The sequence below is a fragment of the Mobula birostris genome, chromosome 6 (genome assembly GCF_030028105.1).
Source record: "Mobula birostris isolate sMobBir1 chromosome 6, sMobBir1.hap1, whole genome shotgun sequence".
Lineage (NCBI taxonomy): Eukaryota > Metazoa > Chordata > Chondrichthyes > Myliobatiformes > Myliobatidae > Mobula > Mobula birostris.
Genome location: NC_092375.1, coordinates 149,300,433 through 149,326,605, shown reverse-complemented (window position 1 = coordinate 149,326,605; position 26,173 = coordinate 149,300,433). Strand labels below are relative to the sequence as shown.

Here is a 26,173-nt window from a genome sequence, read left to right as displayed (position 1 = left end):
ATTGGGTGCATCATGCTCCAAATGGCTGAGTATTTCAAAGTGCCTGAAGATATTCAGTCATCTAACTTGAAAATGCAAATTTATTTGGCCAAGATCACGATGATTACACAGAACAAAATGCAAATATTAACACAGGCAAAGCGGTTCAGCCTGATATCTGATCAGTTAATCACTGTCAGATAGCGCTCAGACAGAAAAGGGAGGCATTGGATAAAGAAATATTTTTTCATACATTAACCCCAAACAGGCCATTTTGTGAGCTGTCATTATAATTGTGTGCTTGAGCTATCACAGGGCTTCTTCAGGTTGGTCCCACTTTTCTTCCTCCTTTAGGATTTACGCATGTTTCTGTTAAAGCCAGGACATGGAACATATGCAGATTCTCCACATATTTTTGAATGATTTTCCTTCACACATCACTTTGGATTTGTGTTGTGTGTACATACATGTGCACGTGCCCTGTCAGCAGTTAATTTTAAATCACTCAGACAGGCGTGCTCAACTTTTTCCTTTTCACCTCAGCTTTCATTCATGAACTTGACGGTGGAGCACCGCATCTCAACGCCTGAGCCATAAGAAGGTTGCTCAGTAAGCCTGGCAGTCAGAGGGTTAAAGAAACAGTGTAATGGGGAGCAATTTCAAGAATTTGGCATTTCCTCATAAACTCCACAAAGCAATATCTCGGCTTGATCTAATAAACAATTTACAAAGTGAAAAGCAGATAAACTGGTCAGGAAAGAACACTTCAACTCCATTAGAACAGTCGCTGAACAGATTGTAAAATGGCTCCAAAAGTTTAAATTTAATTGAACAGCAAAGGCCACTTTAATTAAAACGCTGTCAAATAGGATTGGATTAAATCACAGCACATAGAACTAAATAAGCCAAGTTTATTCAGTAACTAGAAATCCTCCTTTTATTGAATTGGTCTGAGGATGACCTAACATTCCTGGCCCAAGGGAGTGTAACCCTGTCTCTTAAATCAACTCTACTAGTAAATGTTGTGTTACCTTTGTAGCACAATATACATTCAAATAAGAATGGTGGAGGAAGCTGTTAACGCTGGAAATATTAATGAGTCAGAGGGATCTTAGTAACATGAGCAGTGTGATAGAATATTCTCTAGATACCCAGAGAACTGTATCTCAAACAGTACTCCAGAAACTTGACACCTTCTAGAACAAAATAGACCACTTCATTGGCACCTCATCCTAAACACGATTGCAGTTTGTACCATATTCTTCATGAGAAGGTGAGACGCCATTTCAGTTCATCAAGTACGTAAAAAGCATAAGATATAGGAGCATAAGTAGGCCATCTGGCCCATCAAGTCTGCTCCGCCATTCAATAATTTCGTGGCTGAACTAGCTGTGGACTCAGCTCCTTTTCCCAACAGCTCTTAATTCCCCAACTATGCAAATATCTATCAAACTGTGTCTTAAATATATTTAATGTGGTGGCTTTTATTGTTTTCCTGGACACAGAATTCCACAGATCCACTGCTTACTGCATCCTAAACCCGCTCCTCTCCTACTTCAGGCTAAGTTGACTAGTTCTAGACTCACTAACCAGTGGAAATAAGTTCCTACTTCTATGCCTTTCATAGCTTTATATGTTTTTATAAGATCCCCAATTATTCTTCTGAATTCCAGAAAGTTCTGTCCCAGGCCACTCAATCTCTTCTCATAGTCTAACCCTAATATCTTTGGAATCAAAACAGAAAACCTCATCTGTCCCACTTCCAAAGCCGGTATATCTTTCCTCAAATAAGGAAAACAAAAAATACACACAGTACTCCAGGTGCAACCTTACCAATATCCTGTACAGCTGCAGCAAAACCTCTAGCAACAAAATCCAACATTCCATTTACCTTTTTGATAGCCTGTTGCACCTGCAAACCAAACATTTGCAATTCATGCACTAGCATTCCCAAGTCCTTCTGCACGACACACATGCTGTAATCTTTCACCATCTAAATCATAATCTGATCTTCTATTTTCCCTTCCAAAATGGATAGCCACACATCTGCCAACTACCACATCCGTACCCACTCGCTTAACCTACCTACATCTCTCTGCGTTCTCTGCACAATTTCCTTTTCCAATCAATTTAGTCATCAGTAAAAATTAGATACTCTACACTCGGTCCCCTCTTCCAAGTTGTTAATGTATATCATAAACAGTTGTGGGCCCAACACCGACCCCCTGTGGCATCCCGCTTGCCACTGATTGCCAACCAGAGAAACACCCACTTATCCCAACTCTCTGCCTTCTATTGGTTAACCAATCCTCTGTCCATGCTAATACATTACTCCAACTCCATGCACCCTTATATTACAGGTAAATCTTCGCAGACTTGCAGATGTGTATGCTGATTCACAGAACAATCCCATTACACACTAATTATCCCTGTAACTATCTTCTCACGTTCTCGCCACTCCCTCCAGATTCTACAATAATTCCCAGTAACATGATTCCTTCATCTCTATCTGTCATCCATCTGAAATACTAGATTAAAAACATTTTTCTCCTTTTTCCATCTTTGTTCCTCCCTGGGAATGGTAGGCATGTCCAGCCTGACCTGTTGTTCTTGCCCTCATGCTCCGCATTTTGCAACTCCCACATTCTTTTGTTTAAGTTCTTTAATATTATGTTCTCACTATCTAACTGCTTCCACTCACTCATTAACCAGATAACTTTGTTTTCAACTTATCCCCATGACCACCGTGCCTTTACCCTGTCAGTGGTATCCCCTCTCCCACCCTCCCTGCTGTTTTTCGAGATTCATTTATCTCCTTTTCAGTTCTGAAGGAGGATCTCTGACCGTAAATGTTGACTCAGACAGACGTGGCCTGGGTTGGTGAGTCTGGGTGTCTGTTGACTGGAATGTGATCAGAGGGTGGTCAGGTGTGAAGGGACACTTCCTGAGCTGAGTCTAATACTCTATGAAAGGCTGGCTTTTTGTAGTCTAGTGGTTACAAGCTGCCACTAGTAAAAATGGTACACACTATAATCATAAAATGCAGTCGTTATTAAAATAGTTTTAAGGCTGTGCCTCACTTTGAGAAGGTTATGTCTGCCACAGAGGTGACCCTCTATCAGAGAAACATTTGAAGCATTAATACTTGCTTCCTTTCATGAGCTCTCTGTCAAATGTAGGTGCTGCCAGAAGGCTATACATTCTACCAATTGGGCCATCTCCGATCCTAAAACCTTGTTGCTTTGCAAAGACACTTGCAAGCTTTAACGTAGTTGCAGTCAGGATTTCAGTTTGTTGCTGTGGTTTGATCTCAATGGGTTTTAAAGTGTCTTTTAAATTAGCTCTCAAATAATGCCTCACTGTAAATTAAAGGCTTCTTGCATTTCAACAAAAGCTGTATATACTCTGATTATTTATTCCATTTTGCAGAACATTTTTTGCTCTTTGAAGAAATCCATTCATGAACTGACATCTACACAGAGCGCTGTTGTAGGAAAGCAGCATCCTTCATCAAGGACCCCCACCATCCAGGCCATGCTCTCTTCTCACTGCTGCCATCAGGAAGGTGGTACAGGAGCCTCAGGACCTGTATCACCAGGTTCAGGTACAGTTATTACCCCTCAACTATCAGGCTCCTGGACCAGAGGGGATAACTCCACTGAACTTCACTGGCCACATTACTGAACTGTTCCCACAACCTATGGAATCACTTTCAAGGACTCTTGAACTCATGATATTAATTGTTTTTTTATTTATTAATAATAATAATTATTATTATTATTTATTTTTCTTTTTGTGTTTACACAGTTTGCTGTCTCCTGCACATTGATTGTTTCCCTACCCTGGTAAGGGTGGTCTTTCATTGATTCTACTGTGTTTCTTGTATTTACTGTGAATGCCTGCAAGAAAATGAATCTCAGGGTTGTACATAATGACATATATATACTTTGATAATAAATGAACTTTGAACTTTGAAATTTAAAGTGTGTTTCGATGACCTAATTTCAAAGGACTATTTCGAAGACTATATAGCCAAATAACATATAGCCAAACTGTAACAGCAAAGAAATTCCATAGCAACCAGGTAACATTTTACAAAAACCAACCCTTGCATTTGATTACAAATGTTTGCCTTTTCAATGCCTATAGCAAAATAACAATCTAATAAACACTCGGTGGTCACTTTATTAGGTACCTCCTGTACCTAATGAAGTGGTCACTGAGTGTATGCCCATTGTCTTCTGCTGCTGTAGACTATCCGTTTCAAGGTTCAGAGTGTTGTGCATTCAGAGAAACTCTTCTGCACACCATTATTGTAATGCATGGTTATTTGAGTTACTGTCACTTTCCTGTCAGCTTGAACCAATCTGGCCATTCTCCTCTAATCTCTCTCATTACCAAGGTGTTTATGCCCACAGAATTTCTGCTCACTGGATGTTTATTGATTTTTACACTAATCTCTGTGACCTCTAGATACTGTTGTGCATGAAAACCCCAGATCAGCAGTTTCTGAGATACTCAAACCACCCCGTCTGGCACCGATAATCAATCCACGGTCAAAGTGATAGTGTATTTCATATTTCAGTAATATTTGAGTAATATTTTAAATATACTGTTTGATTAAGCATTCTTTGTTGTTTAAGTAATTCATTACATGTTAAATGTAAAAGAACATGCATAGTATACACCATTATGCAACCAGTTCATAGCATGGACCTCATGTAAAGTAAAAACAAACTGAGACATTTTTCCAGGGTCCATATTCTTATTTTGATTAGTTTTCTGTTTTGGAGTTACAAAACATAACAGTGGCGATGAGGAAGTTTTAAGTGAACATGAGATGACTATCTACCTGTTGGAGTGCCAAGAGATGTTCACATTTAAAAAGTGCAGTAAGAGAATGCAGAGTAAAAAAAGACAGCACAGCTCATGCTTCATTTAAAGGGACAGACATGGTCAAGTTTAAAAAAAAGGTAGGAGACCGATAAATTCATGGGTTCATTAACAGAGGGTACCGGGTGATAAAAATCATAAATTTAAAAAAGCAGAAATGGCTGGCTACATTGGAGAGATAGACACATTCGATTACACAAGGGATTATTGATTATAGTATATTGAGCAAATTGAGCAGTATTCTGAAGCAAATTAAATAGCCAATGAGAAGCGAGTGCCAATTTTGCTGAGTGCATTGGACTCAAAGTTTGACTGTTCCAACCAAACCAGAAGGAATAAGCTTTGCTCATATCATGAAAGTAATGCAAGAACATTTAGAACTGAAATCATTGTTGATTGCAGACACTTTAGGTTTCATAAGCGGAATCGAAAGGAATGGGAGTCCACTTCAGCATATGTGGCTGAATTGAAGAAGTTGTCTGAGTATTGTCAGTTCAGTGGTGGGCTTAACGATGTACTGTAAGATCATTTAGTTGGTGGAACCTTACAAGAAAGCATTCAAAAATGGCTCCTAAAAAGCACAACTTACATTTAAAGGAGCAGTAGAAAAAGCTGTATTGATGGAAACATCAGACAGAGACGCAACTAAGTTGCAGTCAGGAATGAAAGTGATCATGAACAAAATTGCAGCATCTGAAAAGAAACCAGCCTAGCCTCTCACTGTTGTTGCAGGGGCTCACATACACCAAACCAATGCAGGTTTAAAGACGAAACTTGCAGAAATGCAACAAAGTATGACACATAGAAAGAGCATGTCAGGCAGACAAAAATAAATGGACTACACAGGGAACTGTAAACATTAAAATGTCAAGTTGTAGTTTCAAGAAGAGCACTAATCTGCATGCTATTGATGAAAAATCTGATAATGATGAGAGTGACTCAGGACTGGGTAGCCTTGAGAATATGGCTTACACCAGGAAGTGAATGGCAAATTAATTAAAATGGATTTGGAAACCCACTCAACTGTTACACTCATTCCACAAAATGAATTCAAACAGCATTTCAAAGATACTAAACCAAAGCCTGCAGATATCCAACGAAGAACGTATGCTAAAGAAAAGATAATGGCATTTATAACTGTGAAATACGACAACCAACGAGGCTTGTATGTGCAACAACAGGAGGGCCAGCACTGTGGGGCCATGTGTGACTAAGACAACTACAACTTGACTGAAGATCCATTCACCATTTTCCTGCTACATCCCCTACAATAAAGGCAACCGAAAGTGAATTAAGAAAGGTACTGGATGATGCCACAACTGCCTTCATGATGTACACCATGAACCATTGCCCAACAGGTGTTAGTGCCAACCTCTGTGCCTCTGGTTGTAAAGCAAATTGGACCAAGGGGGGATCATGCTGCTTGCAGGAATCGTGAAAGTGACAAAAGCAGTAGTCCGACTTCAACACTTTTTGTAGGCAACATATCCGAGAAAGCTTCTGTTATGTTAATTAGGCAATTACTTGCAAAATGTGGCTTGATTTTAAGCTGGAAGAGAGTTCACAGAACTTCAGGGAAGTCGTAAATATTTGGCTTCTGTGAGTATAAAGGACCAGGATCTACTCTGCATGTATTCAGATTAATGCATGAATTTCAAGTGGGAAACAAAAAGCTGCTTGTAAAAGTAGATGCGTCGTCCAAAGCCCAGCTGGATGAATGGAAGATCAAAAAGAAAGGAATCAATGGAGATAGAAAACAGAGGGTTCATCAGATGATGTTGAGGACAAGGAACCAAAGAGGAGAGATCAGATTGTAAAGCGAATAATAGATGGATTTTAAACACCAGAAAGACTGCAGATGCTGTATATTCAAAACAATACACACAAAATGTTAGAGGAACTCAGCAGGTCAAGCAGCATCTATGGAAATTAATAAGTAGTTGTTGTTTCAGGCTGAGACCCTTCTTCAGGACCTATGTTGCCTACAAAAATGGCTGTAGTTGGACGACTGTTTTCGTCACTTCCAGGATTCCTGTGAGCAGCATGGTCCTTCCTTGGTCCAATATGCTTTCCAACTAGAAGTACAGAGGTTGACACCAACACCTGTTTGCCCTCTGTTGGGCAATGGTTCATGGCGTGCAAGACAGTTGTGGCAGGGTCTTGGCCCGAAACATTGACTATCTATTCCTTTCCACAGATGCTGCCTGACCTGCTGAGTTCGTCCAACATTTGGTGTGTGTTGCAATCGAAGGATTAATAAGAGAATACTCCAGTGAGCTAAGTGCAACTTCCCAAGGTCAAGATGCACATCCTAAGAAGAAAAAGGAAAAGAAAGATGATGATGACAAAAGTGTTATGGAAATTAAAGAGGATGAACGAGGGCTAATTTCTCAAAAAATTAGCAAATGCAGAGATACTTATGGGAAACTGGAAGAAATAAAAAGGAAGGTGAGAAAAAAGACCTTGAAAAGAAGAGGAGAGATAGTGGAAGAATGTGAGTGAGAAAGAGAAAGGCATGAAAGACAGAAGGAATGTGATAACAAAAAAGAGCGGGATAAAGAGAGAGAGAAAAAAAGCTGGAACTGGATAGAAGAAAGAATCAAAAAGCCAAGAAAAGAAGAAAGGTGTCCAGAGCTGTCAGAACCACTTCCTGCAATCTCAGGGTCAACTTCTTACAACCACCCAGAACCTGAGATTGTTTTCACAGCCACAAGTCTCACCTGCCAAGCAGAGTGATCTCCCTTGTCAGGAAAAATGTTATCCCACAAGAGTAAAAAATCCTCCACAGTGATTAAATCTTTAAACCTGAATGGGATAATTTAAAATTTACTATGCTGCGCATGTAGTTGTATTATATAGTATATTGTGTATACAGTTGAGAGGCATTCTATATTGAGTTGTAGCTAAGCAGAGAGTAGTGTTATGTATTTAATATTGCAGTAATATTTCAGCCACAGCTCTACACACCATCCTTACACATCTGGAGAAGAAAGATGCTGATGTGAGAATGTTGTTCTTGGACTACAGTTCAGTATTCAACACCATAATTCCCTCCAGGCTCGACAAGAAGCTCAGAGACCTCGACCTTCACCCTGCCTTGTGCAGCTGGATCCTGGACTTTCTGTCAGATCGCCGGCAGGTGGTAAGAGTGGGCTCCCTCACCTCTGATCCTCAGCACAGGAACCCCAAAGCTGTGTCCTAAGCGCCCCCATTCCTTTACTCCCTGTATACCCATGACTGTGTCGCCACCCACAGTTCCAATCTGCTAACTAAATTTGATGATACTACAGTAATTGGCCTTATCTCAAATAATAATGAGGCAGCCTACAGAGAAGAAGTCATCATGCTGACACAGTGCTCTCAAAAAAACATTTCCCTCAATGTCACAAAATCAAAGGAGCTGGTTGTGGATTACAGGATGAATGGAGACAGGCTAACCCCTATTGACATCAATGGATCTGGGGTTGAGAGGGTGACCAGCTTTAAGTTCCTTGGCATAAACATCACCAATGATCTCAGGTGGTCTGTACATACCGGCTATGTGGTGAAAAAAGCACAACAGCGCCTCTTTCACCTCAGAAGTTTGAAGAAGCTTGGTGTGGGCCCCCAAATCCTAAGAACTTTCTACAGCAGCACAATGGAGAACATCCTGTCTGGTTGCATCACTGCCTGGTTTGGGAACTGTACTTCCCTCAATCACAGGACTCTGCACAGAGTGGTATGGACAGCTCTGCGGGCATCTGTAGATGTGAACTACCCACTGTTCAGGACATTTACAGAGACAGGTGTGTAAAAGGGCCCCAAGGATCATTGGGGACGCAGGTCACCCCAACTACAAACTGTTCCAGCTGCTACCATCCGGGAAATGGTACCGCAGCCAAAAAACCAGGACCAACCTCTGGGACAGCTTCTTCCACCAGGCCATCAGACTGATTAATTCATGCTGAGACAGTTGTATTTCTATGTTATATTGACTTTCCTGTTGTACATACTATTTATTATAAATTACTATAAGTTTCACATGGCTCAGTTAGATGGAGACGTAATGTAAAGATTTTTATTCCACATGTATATGAAGGATGTAAGTAATAAAAGTCAATTCAATTAATATGTTTATTTACCTCCATAGATGCTGCCTGACCTGCTGAGTTCCTCCAGCATTTTGTGTGTGTTGCTTTGTAAATATATTGTTTGATTAAGCATTCTTTGTTGTTTAAGTAATTGAGTATTATATGTAAAAGTGCATGCATGGCATACATAATCATGGCACCACATCATACATACATGCCTTGCTTAATGGGAAAATGAAACTAAAACATTATTCCAGACTCTGTGTACTTGTTTTGATTAGATTTATGTTTCTGAATTACAAAACAACAAAAGTCAATCAGATCACATTTCTTCCCCATTCTGATGTTTGGTCTGAACAAAAACTGATCCCCTTGACAATGCCTGCATGCATTTACGCAATAAGTTGCTGCCACGTGATTGGCTGATTAGATATTTGCATTAATGAGTAGGTGTAGAGGTGGACCTAATAAAATGGCCAGTGAGTATATGTCACCTCACTTATTTAATTTTTTTTGTATGTGAAGTGATTCATTTGGCCAGTCCATGCCATGAAAGACTAAAGAATGCAAGAGCTATTTCCAGCTCAGTAGTCAGTTGAAAAAGAGGCAGTTTGCTATCTGGAAAATGATTACAATATAATGCTGAAAAGGAATTGCTTGCAAATTTAGCCATTGGGAATCGCACACAACTTTTTTTACCATAGACATATGATGAAGATAACTGGGTGAAAAATATACTTTCACTAAGAGGATACATTTGCACTTGCAGAACAGAGAACATTGATCATGGTTTCATCAGAGTACTGCCTGTGGTCCATATAGTATGTTATATAGGACTAGATGTTAATATCCCTTATTATGTGGCTTTGAGCTGTTAACATTATGCTGTGTGAGGTGCTCCTGTAGGCAAAATAAATATTGTGAAGCAATTTCCTAATACTTTAACATAGACGTTTGCTTCCTCTGTCAACCTAGTTCCTAGTCTGATGTGGGGGAATTCGATTCCATTCTTTTCATTTTGTGCCACATCATTTCCAAAGATAAAGTGCCAGTGGTGTCCCAGTGCCTGCCTTCATTTAACATCCAATAGGAAGCACACACCTACATGGCATTTGCCAAGTTTCAACATGAGCAATGCCAGTAACCAACATGAAACAGGCATCCACACTTTTGAGAAGCAACTATACTGCAGATTCATCTCAACAGCACAGATAACCTGCGAGTCTCACTATCCATTACCCAAAAGTTGAGAAAGCTGCTAAGTTTTTCTTCAACGTGGACACTAGATAGTGAACTAGCAATCTGCTTCATTTGGATGGCAGGGTGAGTAATGAGCTGTATAGTACTGGTCAATGTGCTTGTGTGACCCTGTCTGAATACCTTCTAAATCTTTACCAACATCTTAACAGTTTCTGGTCCACGTGTTCTGATTTTCTTCTTCAATTGTCCCCTTTTGAATTTCACTGATATGCTCTGTAGTATGCTTCTTGAACCTCTGCAGGTTTGCTTCTGACTGCAAGTAATACAATTCCACCAAGAACCAACTTGTAACTAGTTCCCCGGGTTCAAATGGCAGAACCTCACATGTCTGATTCGTTACACTGCATCCTTAAAACAGAATATGTGCAGCACTCAACAGGCTTTTCGCTCCACAGTGACTGCAGTACCAGCTCGTATACAGAACAACAACAGGCTCTTCAGACTTTACCAAACATGATTACTTCTTCCACCTGTCATAGAATACCTCTTTAACCTCACCTGGCTTCATCTATCATTGGGCAGCTCCCACCCCTCCCCCACACCCTTACTCCAGTTTCTTTCCAGTCCTCATGAAGTCTCAACCCAAAACGTCAACTGTATATTCCTCCCCACAGATGCTGCCTGACCTGCCTAGTTTCTCCAGCATTGAGTTTGCTAAACTAAACCCCTTCTGTCTGTTCACAATCTATATCCTTCCATTCCTTACATTGTCACATTTATCTAATAGACTCTTAAACACTACAATTGTCTCTGCTTCCACCGCTACCCCTGGCAGCCCATTCCAGCATCTACCATATTTTTTTGCTGTTTAAAAACTTGCTTTGCACATCTGCCTTAAACATTTACCCTTCCTGCCATAAACACTTGAAATCTGGTACCTTATATTTCTACCCCAGGGAAAAAGATTCATACAGTCTATACTAACTATATTGTACCCTTCAAAACATCATGGAGTTCCCAACAAACTAGCAAGGCAATAACAATGAGTGATGAACCCACATCTACTTGTCCTGTTGCAGCAGAAGGCAGATTTCTGTCAACAGCCTGCACAAACCACATTGCTCACTGGATTATCACCACAATAAAGGCTAATATTGGGAGCGGCTGGTACTATTTGAAGTTAATTGCATAATTTAAAGACAGCCAACTCCTCTTAAAGGGGAGGTGAACTGTGGGTGAAGCTAAAAGCAAAACCCTGGAGGAACTCAGCAGATCAAACAGCACCATGGAGGGGAAAGGAATTGTCAACTTTTTGAGTCAGACACTGCATCAGGATTGAGGGAGGAAAGGGTAGATAGCCAGCGTCAAGAGGAGAAGGTTAGGTCATTGTTGGACTTTGGGGGGGAAGGGTTGTGGTGGCTGGCGAAGGATGATGGGAAGATGGAGCAGGTGCGGGAAGGGGGAGGGGTGGAGTTGGGAAACAGGTGGAAGAAAGGTGGAGGCAAACAAGGAGAAACAAAGCCAAATGGTGCCAGGGTGGGGAAAATGGAAGTAAAGATAGAGATGGCTGCTGGAAGAAGTTAAGTAGGGACATAAAGGTGACTAGTGCTGGAATCTGATGAGTAAGGAATGTGATAATGGAAACCATTAAGGGAAAGGTTGAAGGGCAGGTGGACCCAGATGAGGGAGGGGATTAGCTGAGTGAAATGTGTGGGAGGGAGGTGGATGAACCAGAAGGCAGGGGGTTATACAAAGGGAACAAATTGAGAGGATGCTTGATGGATTGGAAGAAGGGGGGAATAGTGTTGGACACAGGATATAAGAGTTCCCTAAAACTGGAAAACTTGGTGTTCATACCACTAGGTTGTACACTATGTAGTCAGAATAGCAGAGGTTATTCTAGCTTGCATTGGGCCTCACATTGATAGTGGAGAGAGTGGAGGATGGACAGGATGGGCTTGGAAATGGTCTGCAACCAGGAGAGAGGGTTGGCTATTGCAGACTGAGCATAGGTGTTCTGCAAACTGGTTGCAGAGTCTACGCTCAGTCTCACCAATGTAGGAAAAGGTCATATCAGGATCACTGAAAACAGTAGACAAGGTTAGGGGAGCTGCCTCAGCTCGAAGGACTGTTTAGGTCCCATGATGGTGATGGGGGGTGGGGGAGATGCAAATGCAAGTGTTGTACTTCCTACACTTTCTGGGGAACGTGCTGGGTGGGGGCTGTGTGTAGAGAGGGGGAAATGGACCGGGGAGACAAGAAGGTGGAAGGGAGGATGTGGCATGATCTGGTGGCAATGATATGGGACAGATCTGTCCGGGAATGGAACAAGCAAGGGACAGAGTGATAGCAGTTTTTGAGGCTGTACTATTGTCCCTGGCTCTTTAGGCAAGAGGAGGAGAGATCCCCTAGTTCAAATGGGGGTCAGGCACCTCCCACCATCTGCAACCTCATCAAGGCACACAATCAAAAGGTTGTGGGAGGAGAGATGGGTGGCTGGTGCCAGAAGTCAAGCCCCAAGACCGAGGAGCTAGGTGCCGATGGGTACCAGACAGACTGCTCTAAGAGACTCAATGACTTGACACACAAGATCAAGGTCAGTGAATGCATCACAAAAAGGCCACGTATCAGAAACATTGTTCAGTTTATCATTTTCCTATTACCTACCAACAATCTGGACTCCAATTAGTCAATTTATTATCACCTATTCAATGAAGGACTCATTCTGTGTGCTCTATTGTACCCTGATACATTGGGTACAGCTGCAGTCTCATGGCCCTATCCCACCCCCCCCACCCCCCCCACCCCCTGAACACATTGCTTGCTATTTTGCCATTGAACCAATGAAAAGAAATGAGTAAAAACTGGAAGACGTGAAGGACTATTTGTCGGTACCCAGCATTGCACGGAGCATGACTGGCCTTCCAAAAGGTGGAAGAAAAGGTCAGTCGAAATTGTTGCTTACTCACTCATTTCTACACCTGAAACACCACAGCATCGAGACTGAGGTGCAAAGCAGTTTGGAAGCAAGAGCTCTGATGCACTTGCCATTTGTGAATGTTAGACCGGAAGACCTAGGAGCAGAAATAGGCCATTCAGCCCATCAAGTCTGCTCAGCCATTCCATCATGTCTGATTTATTATCCTACTCAACCCCATTCTCCTGCTTTCTCCCCATGATCTTTGATGCCCTGACTAACCAAGAAACTATCAATCTTCGCTTTAAATATCCTCAATGACTTGGCCTACACAATATTCTGTTACAGGCGGTAAGGAGCACATAACTAGCAGTAAATGCTGTTCCACTCTGGGGGATAACTCAGAGAGCTGAATCACTGAATGCCAACCCATACATACTGATCCACAATAACTTATCTGGAATGCATTTCAGGAACTTATGCTTTTATGCTTTTACAGCATAAAACTTAATCAGAGGATAAAGGCATCGTGAGGGTAATTCTACCACTGTGCAAAAGAATACAAATGTATATGAGTTGACAGCCTGGTTTAAAATGATTTAAAAAGAGTGTAGACAGGTTGGACTGGGGAGAAGCTCGATTGGGTGCTGTTTGAAGCAGGACTCCAGCAGGAGTTACTAAGGCGTCACAGTTTAAAAGATGTCTCTGCGAGGTTATGTGACAATGGTAAATTGCCATTGTCACAGCTGCCTCGTGCTTCCTCCTAATCTACAGAATCCATGCAATGCTGTGGGACATACCAGTGGCCTCACAGGTGAGAAGGGGCTCTAACAATTGGAATGGTGATTATTGGCCTGGGTGATTAGGAGGGTGATGGCTGGTGAAAGGTTCAATCAGGATGCTGGTGGTTGCTTTAAAAACGCAAACAGGAATTCTGCAGACCTGAAACATCGACTGTACCTCTTCCTAGAGATGCTGCCTGGCCTGCTGCGTTCACCAGCAACTTTGATGTGTGTTGCTGAGGGTTGCTGTTCATGTAAGAAAGGGATTGATAGTTGGTGTTCAGAGATTTGGCCCAGGCGTAGATGGTCAGGGAGGATGACAACTGGTGCTCATGTGAGACAGGGCAAGATTACTTGCATGAACGTGTCAGGTCAGTGAGACTGGCTGCTTGAATGACAGGTTACTACAAAGGCTGGTACTCATTTGGCAAGGGGTCGGGTGCATGGTGTGATGGTATTGCTTGGGTGCAATGGGACATTGATGGGTGGTGCATGTGTGGGTTGGGACATTGATAGTTGGTGCTTCAGTGGGATGTGACACTGATAGCTGGTGCTCATGAAGTTGTATATTGTAATGGGACTATAAATGTAAAATGGGATGGTTATTGTGCTCGAACAAGTTTGGACATTTATTGCTGGTGCTTGAGTGATGTTGCTGTTTGCTTGGGTTAAGAAAATGATTGTTTATACTTGACTGGTGGGGATGATGATGGTTAGTGCTCAGGTTGGAAGGGGAGGTTAAGGGTTGTTGATATAAGAAGATAAGACCTGGTTGGTAAGAAGGGGATTGATGGCTGGTGCTTGAATTGCAAACACTCATATCTGCGAGAAAAAAAGTTTCACCTCATCTATGTCTTAAATGGGTGACAAACTGCTTTTAAATAGTCACTAAATTCTCCCTTAAGAGAAAACATCTCCACATCCCCCTTGTCAAGACCATTCAGGATCTCATGCATTTCAATCAAGTCCCTCCTCACTCTTCTAAGTTTCAGCAGGTACAAGATTAGCCTCTCTAACCTTTCCTCATAAGACAATCCATCTGTTTTGAGTATCAGTCTAGAGAACTTTATTTCAACTGCTTCCAATGTATTACCATTCTTCCGTTGATAAGCAGACATGCTATACACAGTATCCAGATATGGTCTCACAAACAGAAGCACAATCTTCCTTTCTTTATTCAGTTCTTCAACAATAAACAATTGCATTCTGATAAGTTCCTTACTTACCTGCAGTACCTGCTTACTCGCCTTTTGCAAATCAGACTCTAGGTGCACAAATCCCTAAGGATCTCTGAGCTTTGCAGTCTCTCACCTTGGAGATAGCTTACTTCTCTTTTATTTCTACCAAAATTAACTGCTTCGTTTTTTCTTTTTAACCTTCTTGTGTTTTCATCAAAACTTAATTTCCTACCTCTTTTTGAAAATTTAGCCTCTGTACATCCAGTGCTCCCATCAAAGTAATCTATTTAAATGGAAAAGCACTGAGGCCCCAAAACTGATCCTCATAGCACACCGCTCATTATATTGTGCCAGCCAGAGAAGGGTCTATTTATATTTGTTGTTTCCTATATAAAAAAAAACAAACTTCTGTCCACACCAATATGTCATTACATACACCATGAGGTTTTATTTTCTGCAATAATCTATGATGCTGCATCTTATGAAATACCATCTGGAGGTCTATGGGTAGTGCATCCACCCGGCCCAATAAGCAGCCTGCTGGAGGACCTCGACAGGTCAAGCAGGATTTGTGTGAGGAATGGAATTGTTGACATCTCGAGTCAAAACCCTGCATCAGCACTCTGTTCCCCTTTATTCACAGCACAAATAACTTCTTCAAACAACTCCAATAAAATTGTCAAGCGTAACTCCCCTTTCACAAAACCATGTTGACTTTGCCTGAGTATCTAATGGTTTCTAATTTTTTACCAACAGCAAATTTCAAGCTAACTCACCTGTAGTTTCCTGCTCCCTTTTCTGAACAAAGGAATGATATTTGCTATTCTCCATTCCAATGGAGCCTTATGGGAAACGAGAGAGCTTTTGAAAATTAAAACTAATGCATCAACCATCTCACTCACCACTTCTTTTAAGACCTTGGCCTGAAGTCCTTGTCAGCCCACTACTCCAGCAAATTGCTCAATATCACTACCCTAATAATCAGAACCTTCCAATTACATCTTTCCTTCCAATTCCAGGTTTGGAGCTGCTTCTGAGAGGTTACTTGTATACTGAAGATTGATGTAAAATAGCTGTTTGCTTTATGCATCATCTTTGTTTCTCATTATTAACTCCACTGACTCACTTTCTATCAGAGCAACAAACACATAGTGTTTTCTTTATATTTAAAGAAACTCTGACTAACTATTCTTATATTTTTGGCTAATTTTAGCCTGTACTCTAACTCCTCCTTTCTTATTAACCAATTAGTCATTCGTACTGTTTATTGTACATTCTGTCCAAACTTCTGACCCACCGCCTGTCTTCATGCAACTAGTTTACTCTAGCAAATTCAGTGCTCTAACCTTCATCTAGCAAAAGACTTGAGCCTCTCACAATTTGCATCAGAATTGTTTTGTTTACTTAATGCAGGGCTTTACCAGAGCTGTGCTCCAATAAATGATCCAGTCTTCCACTGGACAGTTCTCCAGAATGTACATTACTGCATCAATATTTGACTTCATGCCACATTCCCCTTGCCCATCAGCTTGTTATTTCTGGGTTGCAGCTGCGACCTCTTATTATTGCTTAAGTAATCTCATTACAGAAGTGCAGATCCTGTTAGGTATTAATAGGAAAATAATGAAATTGCATTTAATGAGCTTTGTTTCTGGTTCACCGTTTCTATTATCCCTATTTTCTGGTTCTCAATCAGGAAATCTTGCCTGATGCAAAATCTGTAATAACTTAGAAGATGGCACTTGGGTTACTTTGGGTGGAGATGGAGCACAACCTTTAAAAAGCTACCACAATGTTCTTTCAGCCTCTGAGTCAGCTTTCCAAGGAGCACCACAAAAAAAATAACCTCCACTTGTGGTTTTATTTCTCAATATTGAACTTTTGTACATTTCTCGATGAATGGTGGTGACACGCAGAGTTGGTGGGTGCAGCTTTATTATCATTTAATGGGGCTGGTGAATGAGTTCGCTGATTCCACTATGGAAATGAAGCAGTTTCGACAAGTAAGGGCAGTGAGAAAATTATCGGTAATGTAAAATGGGTGATCTTGTTTCAATCAATATCCTGCCCATTATTTAACTCAATTACCTTGCAACACCAGGCAGACCATGTAACTCACAGCTGATGCCATAATGCCCATTTTGAACACCAACCAAGGTATTTTTCTATTCAATATTTTAGAGTCTGTAAGTAGAGTCATTCCACAGAACTAGGCCCTTCCACTCATGTTCATGCAGACTTCTCTACCCACCTACACCAATCCAAACTGCTCACGTTAAGCCTGTATCATTCTCAGCTTCCTAGTTAGGTGTCCCTCTAAATGTCTTTTAATGTAGTGATTACATTTAAATTGATTACCTCCTCTTGGGACAAGTTCCAGACATCAACCAATCTCTGTGTAAAACATGTAAAATAAGAACTTGGGAGAGTATTTTGGGAACAGATTTTCTCAGGGAAATGTCCAATGGGAATGTGAAGGTTGTTTCAGTAGCACTTGAGTGGGTTTTTGAATAAGTTCATCCCACTAAGGAGGGAAAGGGTGGTAGGATGAAGTGAAAGGTGGAATGTTTAGTCAAGCGGGAAAAGGAAGCATACTTAAGGTTTAAGAAACTAGGATGAGGCAGAGTTTTTGCAAGTTATAAGGTAGTCAGGAAAGGAGCTTAAGAAGGGACTTAGGAAAGCTAGAAGGAAGCATGAGAAAGCCTTGGCGAGTAGGATTAAGGAAAATGCCAAGACATTCTACACATACATGAAGAACAGGAAGATGACTAGAGTGGGGGTAGGAGCAATCTGGGATAGAAAAGGAAATGTACATGAAGTCGAAGGAGGCAGGGAAGGTTCTTAATGAATACCTTGCTTCAGTACTCACCAGTGAGAAGAACCTTAAGGAACGTGAAGTCAGCCTAGAAGAGGCTAATGAACTGGAACATGTTGAGGTTAAGAGTGTGGACTTTTTTTTCTGAAAAACATGAGGACAGATGAGCCCTCAGAGCCAAATGGGATATATTCCAGGTTAATAGGGGAAGAGAAGGAAGAGCTTGCTGCACTGTTGCTGATGATCTTTGCAGCCTCACTGCCCACAGGAGTAGTACAGATGATTGGAGAGTAACAAATGTTATTCCTTTGTTCAAGAAAAGTAATAAGGATAAACCTGGGATTTGTAGGCCAGTGAGCCTTATATCAGTGGTGGACAAACTAATGGAGATGACTCTTAGAGACAGGACTTACAAGCATTTGGAGAAGCATAGTCTGATTAGCAATGGTCAGCATGGCTTCGTGAGGGGCAAATCAAGCCACACAAGTGTGATTGACTTCTTTGAAGAAGTGACAAAACAAAATAATGAAGGTATGGTGGTGGATGTGGTGCATATGGATTTTAGTAAGGTGTTTGACAAGGTTCCCCATGGTAAGAAAGTTAGGAAGCATGTGGATTCAAAACTGGCTTTCCCACAGAAGGCAGAGGGTGGTAATAAATGGACTGTATTCTACCTGGAAGTTAGTGACCAGTGGTGTTCTGCAGAGATCTGTTCTGGAACCTCTGCTCTTTGTGATGTTTATAAAGGACTTGGGTAATGAAGTAGAGGGTGGATTAGTAAACTTGTAGATGACACAGAGGTTTGTGGTGCTTTGTGTAGTGTAGAAGGCTGTCGTAGGTTACAGGATACAGAGTTGGGCTAAGAGGTGGTAAATGGAGTTCAATCTGGAAAATGGTAACGTGGTATATTTTGAAAGGTTGAACTTGAAGACAAAGTACCGTACAAGGTTAATGACAGGATTCTTAACAATGTGCAAGGAACAGAGGGAGTCTTCTGGTCGAAGTCCATAGATCCCTCAAAGTTTCCACACAAGCTGATGGGGTAGCTAAGAAGGCATATGGTGTGTCAGCCTTCATTAGTAGGGGATAGTCCAAAAGCTATGTGGAATTGTTGCAGCTCTATAAATCTCTGATTAGATCACAGTTCTGTTCGTCTCATTATTGGGAGGATTTAGAAGCTTTAGAGAGGGTACAGAGGAGATTTACCAGGATGTTGCCTAGATTAGAGAACATGTTTTATGAGTAAAGGTTGAGCAAGTTACTGCATGGAATGCACTACCAGAGATGGTGCAGAGAGATATACATTGGGAGCATTTAAGAGACCCTTAGAAATGCACATGGATAAAAGAAGAATGGAGAGCTATGTGGAAGGAAAGTGTTAGAATGATCTTGGAGTAGGTTAAAAAGTCAGCACAATATTGTGGGCCAAACAGCCTGTACTATTCTATGTTCTGTGTTCCCCTCACAACCCTCTCAGAACTGCTCCTTCTCACCTTAAATTTAAACCACTTTGTTTTTAATAATCCCACTGTGGGGAAAAAGAGTCTGCCTATCTCCCCTACGTAACCCATCAAAATTTTATAAATGTTCATCCAGTCACCTCTTAACTTCCTTAGCTCCAGGGAAAAGAAAGCCAGCCTATCCAATCTCTCCTCATAACTAGTCTTCCAATCCAGACAACATCCTGGTGATTCTGCCCTGCATTCTCTCCAGCATAACCATGGGAGGTTATCCTTGTTTAGTTATCAACCTAAATAGTCCTGCTGCTGAATGAAATCCTTCCCATTTCACTTAGCCAGAACTGACATCAGATGCACCACAGCTATTTTCATTTTCTCTCCAGCAGGTCCAGAACTGAGTTTGCCCAAAACACCGTGCAGGAAAAAAATCGTATTTAAGCTCCAGGAGAAGGAGGACAATCCACATCCTGCCATAGGTTTCTGAATTATACCTTGTGATTTTTTTTTTTGCCAACATATCCTTCTGGTAATGTGTAGTGTCGTTGGTTACTGGATTGAGGGAGCTAGTTCGGTGACAATTCTATTATGTTGTAACCATGACCTTTATGATTCTAGTCATCTGTCACTTTAGTTCCCTGAACATTCTGAGTGCACTCTCCACCTTCTGAATGCTCAATGATTTCAGGTTAATGATCCTCCAGAGCCGACCTTTGACAGTCTTGATGAAGGGTCTCATCCTGAAATGTCAACTGCTTAGTCTCCTCCATAGATGCTGCCTGATCTGCTGAGTTCCTCCAGCATCTTATGTGTGTTGCTTTGGATTTCAAGCATCTGTAAAATCTCTTGCCTTTATCTTTTGACCGTTTACCATGTTCCATTTTTCATTTAATCTCTTCTCCCTGGGGACCAGGCTTTCCAGCTGTTCACCTTCCTCTTACTCCCTTGCATCTTCAAACTTCACACATTTTGACTCACAATTTTTTCAAGATTTGCTGAAAGATCATTGCTTTGAAATGTCATTTGAGTCTCTCTCTTAACATAAACTGCCTGACTTATTGAGTATTTCCAGTATTTACCCTATCTATTGCCTTCCTTGTTGTCAGCATAGTACATAACCCATCAGACACATCACCAATAAAGCGAAGCGTCCATTCATTAAGGATCACAATAGCAAGATTTTCCAGTCATATTCAGCCTTAGACCTGACGTTTCACACAGAGAATTACCTTAAGAGCTAAATCAGCACAGAGGGTTAACCCACCTGGATAGGTTCTGGGGACAGCTGGACAACATGCTGCAAACGTTCATTGTGATGGTGCCGCGATTCCTCCTCATAGACAATATCCCTCTCAGCTTGAGGAAGGCTCAGGAAGCGTAGGATAGTGCACAGGTTTTCCCACAAGGTTCTGTTCTCTGGAGTCGGGTTTTCCTTCCAGCGGAGCAGCTCACACAACCATCCCTGAGGCAGAAAGTTGGAGAGGTGAGATGAAGCCTTTGAGGGGAAAATTGCAATGTTCCACATATACACCAAAGTAGTAAACTATTTCAATTTGTCAAACCTATGAGTTAAAAAATTGCTCTGCGCATCACAAAACTCTGGTCAGGGTACAAAATAGATAAAAGTACTAAAGAAGCAATCGTTCTTGGTAGAAATCGTGTCAGAGTCTACATGCAGTCAACTTGAGAAATTGCAGGGCACAATGACAATAAATCAATAAATCAGTTAATTTTGTTTGCGGTGCAAATAATGCTATGTTTATCAATATTTTAACACAGATTGACCGCACTCCCAAGTGAATTTTCAATGATGATTTCTTTTTGATAATTTGAAGCAATTACAATTTAGCAAGGTGAAAGAGAAGTATGTTTTGTAACTGGGCTGCCTCATCTTACATCGTGATTTTAATTGAATACAAAGTTAAGATGGCCTTTTGGAGGGAGTCCAACATGGAGGTAGCCACAGACACTACATAATAACTATATTTATGGGCTGTTTCGAAAAGATGCAATTACCTCCCCTCCCCGAGAGTTGGGCATAAGTCATTTCTGGCTCACAGTTTAGGTTTGCTTCTTCAACTATTGCATCATGTAGTTTAACTACGCACCCCAAATGAAAAATATTATTAGCCCAAAACATCAAAGCCTGTTATAGAAACACAGAAAATAGGTGCAGGAGTAGGCCATTCGGCCCTTCGAGCCTGCACCGCCATTCATTATGATCATGGCTGATCATCCAACTCAGAACCCCGCCCCAGCCTTCCCTCCATACCCCCTGACCCCCGTAGCCACAAGGGCCATATCTAACTCCCTCTTAAATATAGCCAATGAACTGGCCTCAACTGTTTCCTGTGGCAGAGAATTCCACAGATTCACCACTCTCTGTGTGAAGAAGTTTTTCCTAATCTCGGTTCTAAAAGGCTTCCCCTCTATCCTCAAACTGTGGCCCCTCGTCCTGGACTTCCCCAACATCGGGAATAATCTTCCTGCATCTAGCCGGTCCAATCCCTTTAGGATTTTATATGTTTCAATCAGATCCCCCTCAATCTTCTAAATTCCAACGACTACAAGCCCAGTTCATCCAGTCTTTCATCATATGAAAGTCCTGCCATCCCAGGAATCAATCTGGTGAACCTTCTTTGTACTCCCTCTATGGCAAGGATGTCTTTCCTCAGATTAGGGGACCAAAACTGCACACAATACTCCAGGTGTGGTCTCACCAAGGCCTTGTACAACTGCAGTAGTACCTCCCTGCTCCTGTACTCGAATCCTCTCACTATAAATGCCAGCATACCATTCGCCTTTTTCACCGCCTGCTGTACCTGCATGCCCACTTTCAATGACTGGTGTATAATGACACCCAGGTCTCGTTGCACCTCCCCTTTTCCTAATCGGCCACCATTCAGATAATAATCTGTTTTCCTATTTTTGCCACCAAAGTGGATAACTTCACATTTATCCACATTAAATTGCATCTGCCATGAACTTGCCCACTCACCCAACCTATCCAAGTCACCCTGCATCCTCTTAGCATCCTCCTCACAGCTAACACTGCCACCCAGCTTCGTGTCATCCGCAAACTTGGAGATGCTGCATTTAATTCCCTCATCCAAGTCATTAATATATATTGTAAACAACTGGGGTCCCAGCACTGAGCCTTGCGGTACCCCACTAGTCACCGCCTGCCATTCTGAAAAGATCCCGTTTATTCCCACTCTTTGCTTCCTGTCTGCTAACCAATTCTCCACCCACACCTTACCCCCAATACCGTGTGCTTTAAGTTTGCACACTAATCTCCTGTGTGGGACCTTGTCAAAAGCCTTTTGAAAATCCAAATATACCACATCCACTGGTTCTCCCCTATCCACTCTACTAGTTACATCCTCAAAAAATTCTATGAGATTCGTCAGACATGATTTTCCTTTCACAAATCCATGCTGACTTTGTCCGATCCTTTCACCGCTTTCCAAATGTGCTGTTATCACATCCTTGATAACTGACTCCAGCAGTTTCCCCACCACTGACGTTAGGCTAACCGGTCTATAATTCCCCGGTTTCTCTCTCCCTCCTTTTTTAAAAAGTGGAGTTACATTAGCCACCCTCCAATCCTCAGGAACTAGTCCAGAATCTAACGAGTTTTGAAAAATTATCACTAATGCATCCACTATTTCTTGGGCTACTTCCTTAAGCACTCTAGGATGCAGACCATCTGGCCCTGGGGATTTATCTGCCTTCAATCCCTTCAATTTACCTAACACCACTTCCCTACTAACATGTATTTCGCTCAGTTCCTCCATCTCACTGGACCCTCCTATTATTTCTGAATCCCCTACTATTTCTGGAAGATTATTTATGTCCTCCTTAGTGAAGACAGAACCAAAGTAATTATTCAATTGGTCTGCCATGTCCTTGCTCCCCATAATCAATTCACCCGTTTCTGTCTGCAGGGGACCTACATTTGTCTTTACCGGTCTTTTCCTTTTTACATATCTATAAAAGCTTTTACAGTCCGATTTTATGTTCCCTGCCAGTTTTCTCTCATAATCTTTTTTCCCCTTCCTAATTAAGCCCTTTGTCCTCCTCTGCTGAACTCTGAATTTCTCCCAGTCCTCAGGTGAGCCACTTTCTCTGGCTAATTTGTATGCTTCTTCCTTGGAATTGATACTATCCCTAATTTCTCTTGTCAGCCACGGGTGCACTACCTTCCTTGATTTATTCTTTTGCCAAACTGGGATGAACAATTGTTGTAGTTCATCCATGCAACCTTTAAATGTTTGCCATTGCATATCCACCATCAATCCTTTAAGTGTCATTTGCCAGTCTGTTTAGCTAATTCACGTCTCATACCTTCAAAGTTACCTCTCTTTAAGTTCAGAACCTTTGTTTCTGAATTAACTATGTCAGTCTCCATCTTAATGAAGAATTCCACCATATTATGGTCACTCTTACCCAAGGGGCCTCTCACGACAAGATTGCTAATTAACCCTTCCTCATTGCTCAAAACCCAGTCCAGAATAGCCTGCTCTCTAGTTGGTTCCTCGACATGTTGGTTCAAAAAACCATCCCGCATACATTCTAAGAAATCCTCTTCCTCAGCACCTTTACCAATTTGGTCCACCCAATCTACATGTAGATTGAAGTCACCCATTATAACTGCTGTTCCTTTATTGCACACATTTCTAATTTCCTGTTTAATACCATCTCCGACCTCACTACTACTGTTAGGTGGCCCGTACACAACTCCCACCAGCGTCTTCTGCCCCTTAGTGTTACGCAGCTCTACCCATATCGATTCCACATCTTCCCGGCTTATGTCCTTCCTTTCTATTGCGTTAATATCTTCTTTAACCAGCAACGCCACCCCACCTCCCCTTCCTTCATGTCTATCCCTCCGGAATATTGAATATCCCTGAACGTTGAGCTCCCATCCCTGGTCACCCTGGAGCCATGTCTCTGTGATCCCAACTATATCATAATCATTAATGACAATCTGCACTTTCAATTCATCCACCTTATTACGAATGCTCCTTGCATTGACACCCAAAGCCTTCAGGCTCTCTTTTACAACTCTCTTAGCCCTTATACAATTACGCTGAAAAGTGGCCCTTTTTAATGCTTGCCCTGGATTTGTCGGCCTGCCACTTTTACTTTTCTCCATAGTACTTTTTGTTTCTACCCTCACTTTACACCCCTCTGTCTCTCTGCACTGGTTCCCATCCCCCTGTTGTGAACTAACCTCCTCACACCTAGCCTCTTTAATTTGATTCCCACCTCCCAACCATTCTTTACATGTTCTATATTTACCACTTTACATTTCTTCATATCATTGCTTTTGGAACTCTGTTCCATGCAGTCTTGCATTGACTTGTATGGTCAAACATATATTATGCACGTATTACTACTCCACGGGAACGGCGATATGAAATACAAGTAGCTCCCAGTTTACGACAGGATCCCGTTCCTCGGAACTGTTTGTGACCCGAACTCTTTGTAAGTCAGAAATGAACAAAACGGTGCATGTGAGAGGATCCCAGAGACAGCTGTGATGGGGAAGTGTACAGTCGTGGGAAAGGTGGCCACCAGTTAATCTCACTGACTCCTTGGTTGAGCAAGTGAGTCTCCTCAGCATTCCTATCTCAGCTCAGCTCAACGTAGCCCACAATAGTTTGCGGGCTGGATTGCGGAAGTGTTGTGATGAGACAGAAGAAACTCTGCCGAAGAAGCAGCCACCAAATCCAACCCCGTCTATCCCACAGGTCTTCAAAATGCTCATTCAAATGTACAAGATATCCATCTGTTGGGCATTCTTAATCTGGGAGGGCCTAGATTGTTAGCTGTCTAAACACTGGATGTTTAATCTTTCCCAGCAAGTACTCAGGCTTATATAGATTAACCTTTGATTTTAATGTGATATTGGCCTTATGGAAAAACTCCTCCCTACTTCATATGTCTATTTTTAACTGTGGTTATGATAAAGTGACTTTAAAAAATATTTGCTTACTCACTGGCAACTAATGATACAGTACCGTTTTACTTAGAAACCCCCCAATTATGTTAAATATACTGCACAGAGTCTTAATAATATTTGCAATGGTCCTAGCGAGTTTGAGGAGAACTCTCCTGAACTTGGGGTCTGATTTTCAAACCCCAGAAAATGCATGTTGTAAATACATAATCATCACCCCAAAATTTTACAATACATTGTATGTATACCACATATCATCATCACCCCAAAAAGCTTACAATATATTGTATGTATACCACACAGATTGCTGGGGGGGGGGGGGGCAGGCCATTCAGTCCTGACGACTCCTGCAGTTCAATTACATCATGGCTGAAATGAGGCCAAGTCCATTAAAATGTCTCTAATTCAGAATCACTTTCACTCTTTTGGACCTGTGAATTCCAATTCACCACTTCAAGGGGAGAAAGGTTCCACTTTTTCAAAATCCTGTTGCTTTATTTTAATCTTTAATGGTCTCACTCTAATTTTAAGATTGTGACAACTTGTCATGTATTCCTTACAAGGGGAAAATCTGATCTACTGGACTTTTATCTGATTTTAAATAGAACCGATAGAATTATTCATGAAGCTACTGTAATTAAGGAATTGCAAAACAATTTTATAGCACCTGTCGTCAATGTGTAACTTTTAGCTTGGTGATATTCAGGTGAACCTGCCCTGTATAACTGATACATCCATCCCAAGACCCTGGATCTACCTGTGGCTGTCAGAACACAGTACTTTAACCACTGTACAACTGAAGTATTTTTTCCACTCCATCCTTTCAGATAAACCGCATACAACTCATTAGCCCGGTTATGCCTGCCTCTAGTAATTCAGAATCAGAATCAGGTTTACTATCACTTTCTATGTCGATT

At 41.6% G+C, this 26,173-nt stretch overlaps 1 protein-coding gene across 5 annotated transcripts in view; it reads right to left on the bottom strand.

The window, feature by feature from the left end:
* The window catches only part of satb2 (SATB homeobox 2), a 217,770-nt gene that overhangs the window by 50,661 nt on the left and 140,936 nt on the right, over window positions 1–26,173 (bottom strand). For all 5 annotated transcript variants that reach the window (XM_072261606.1, XM_072261603.1, XM_072261608.1 and 2 more), the window contains one exon: window positions 20,556–20,753. In XM_072261606.1, the coding sequence (XP_072117707.1) occupies window positions 20,556–20,753 (198 nt within the window). The remainder of the gene's footprint in view (window positions 1–20,555; window positions 20,754–26,173) is intronic.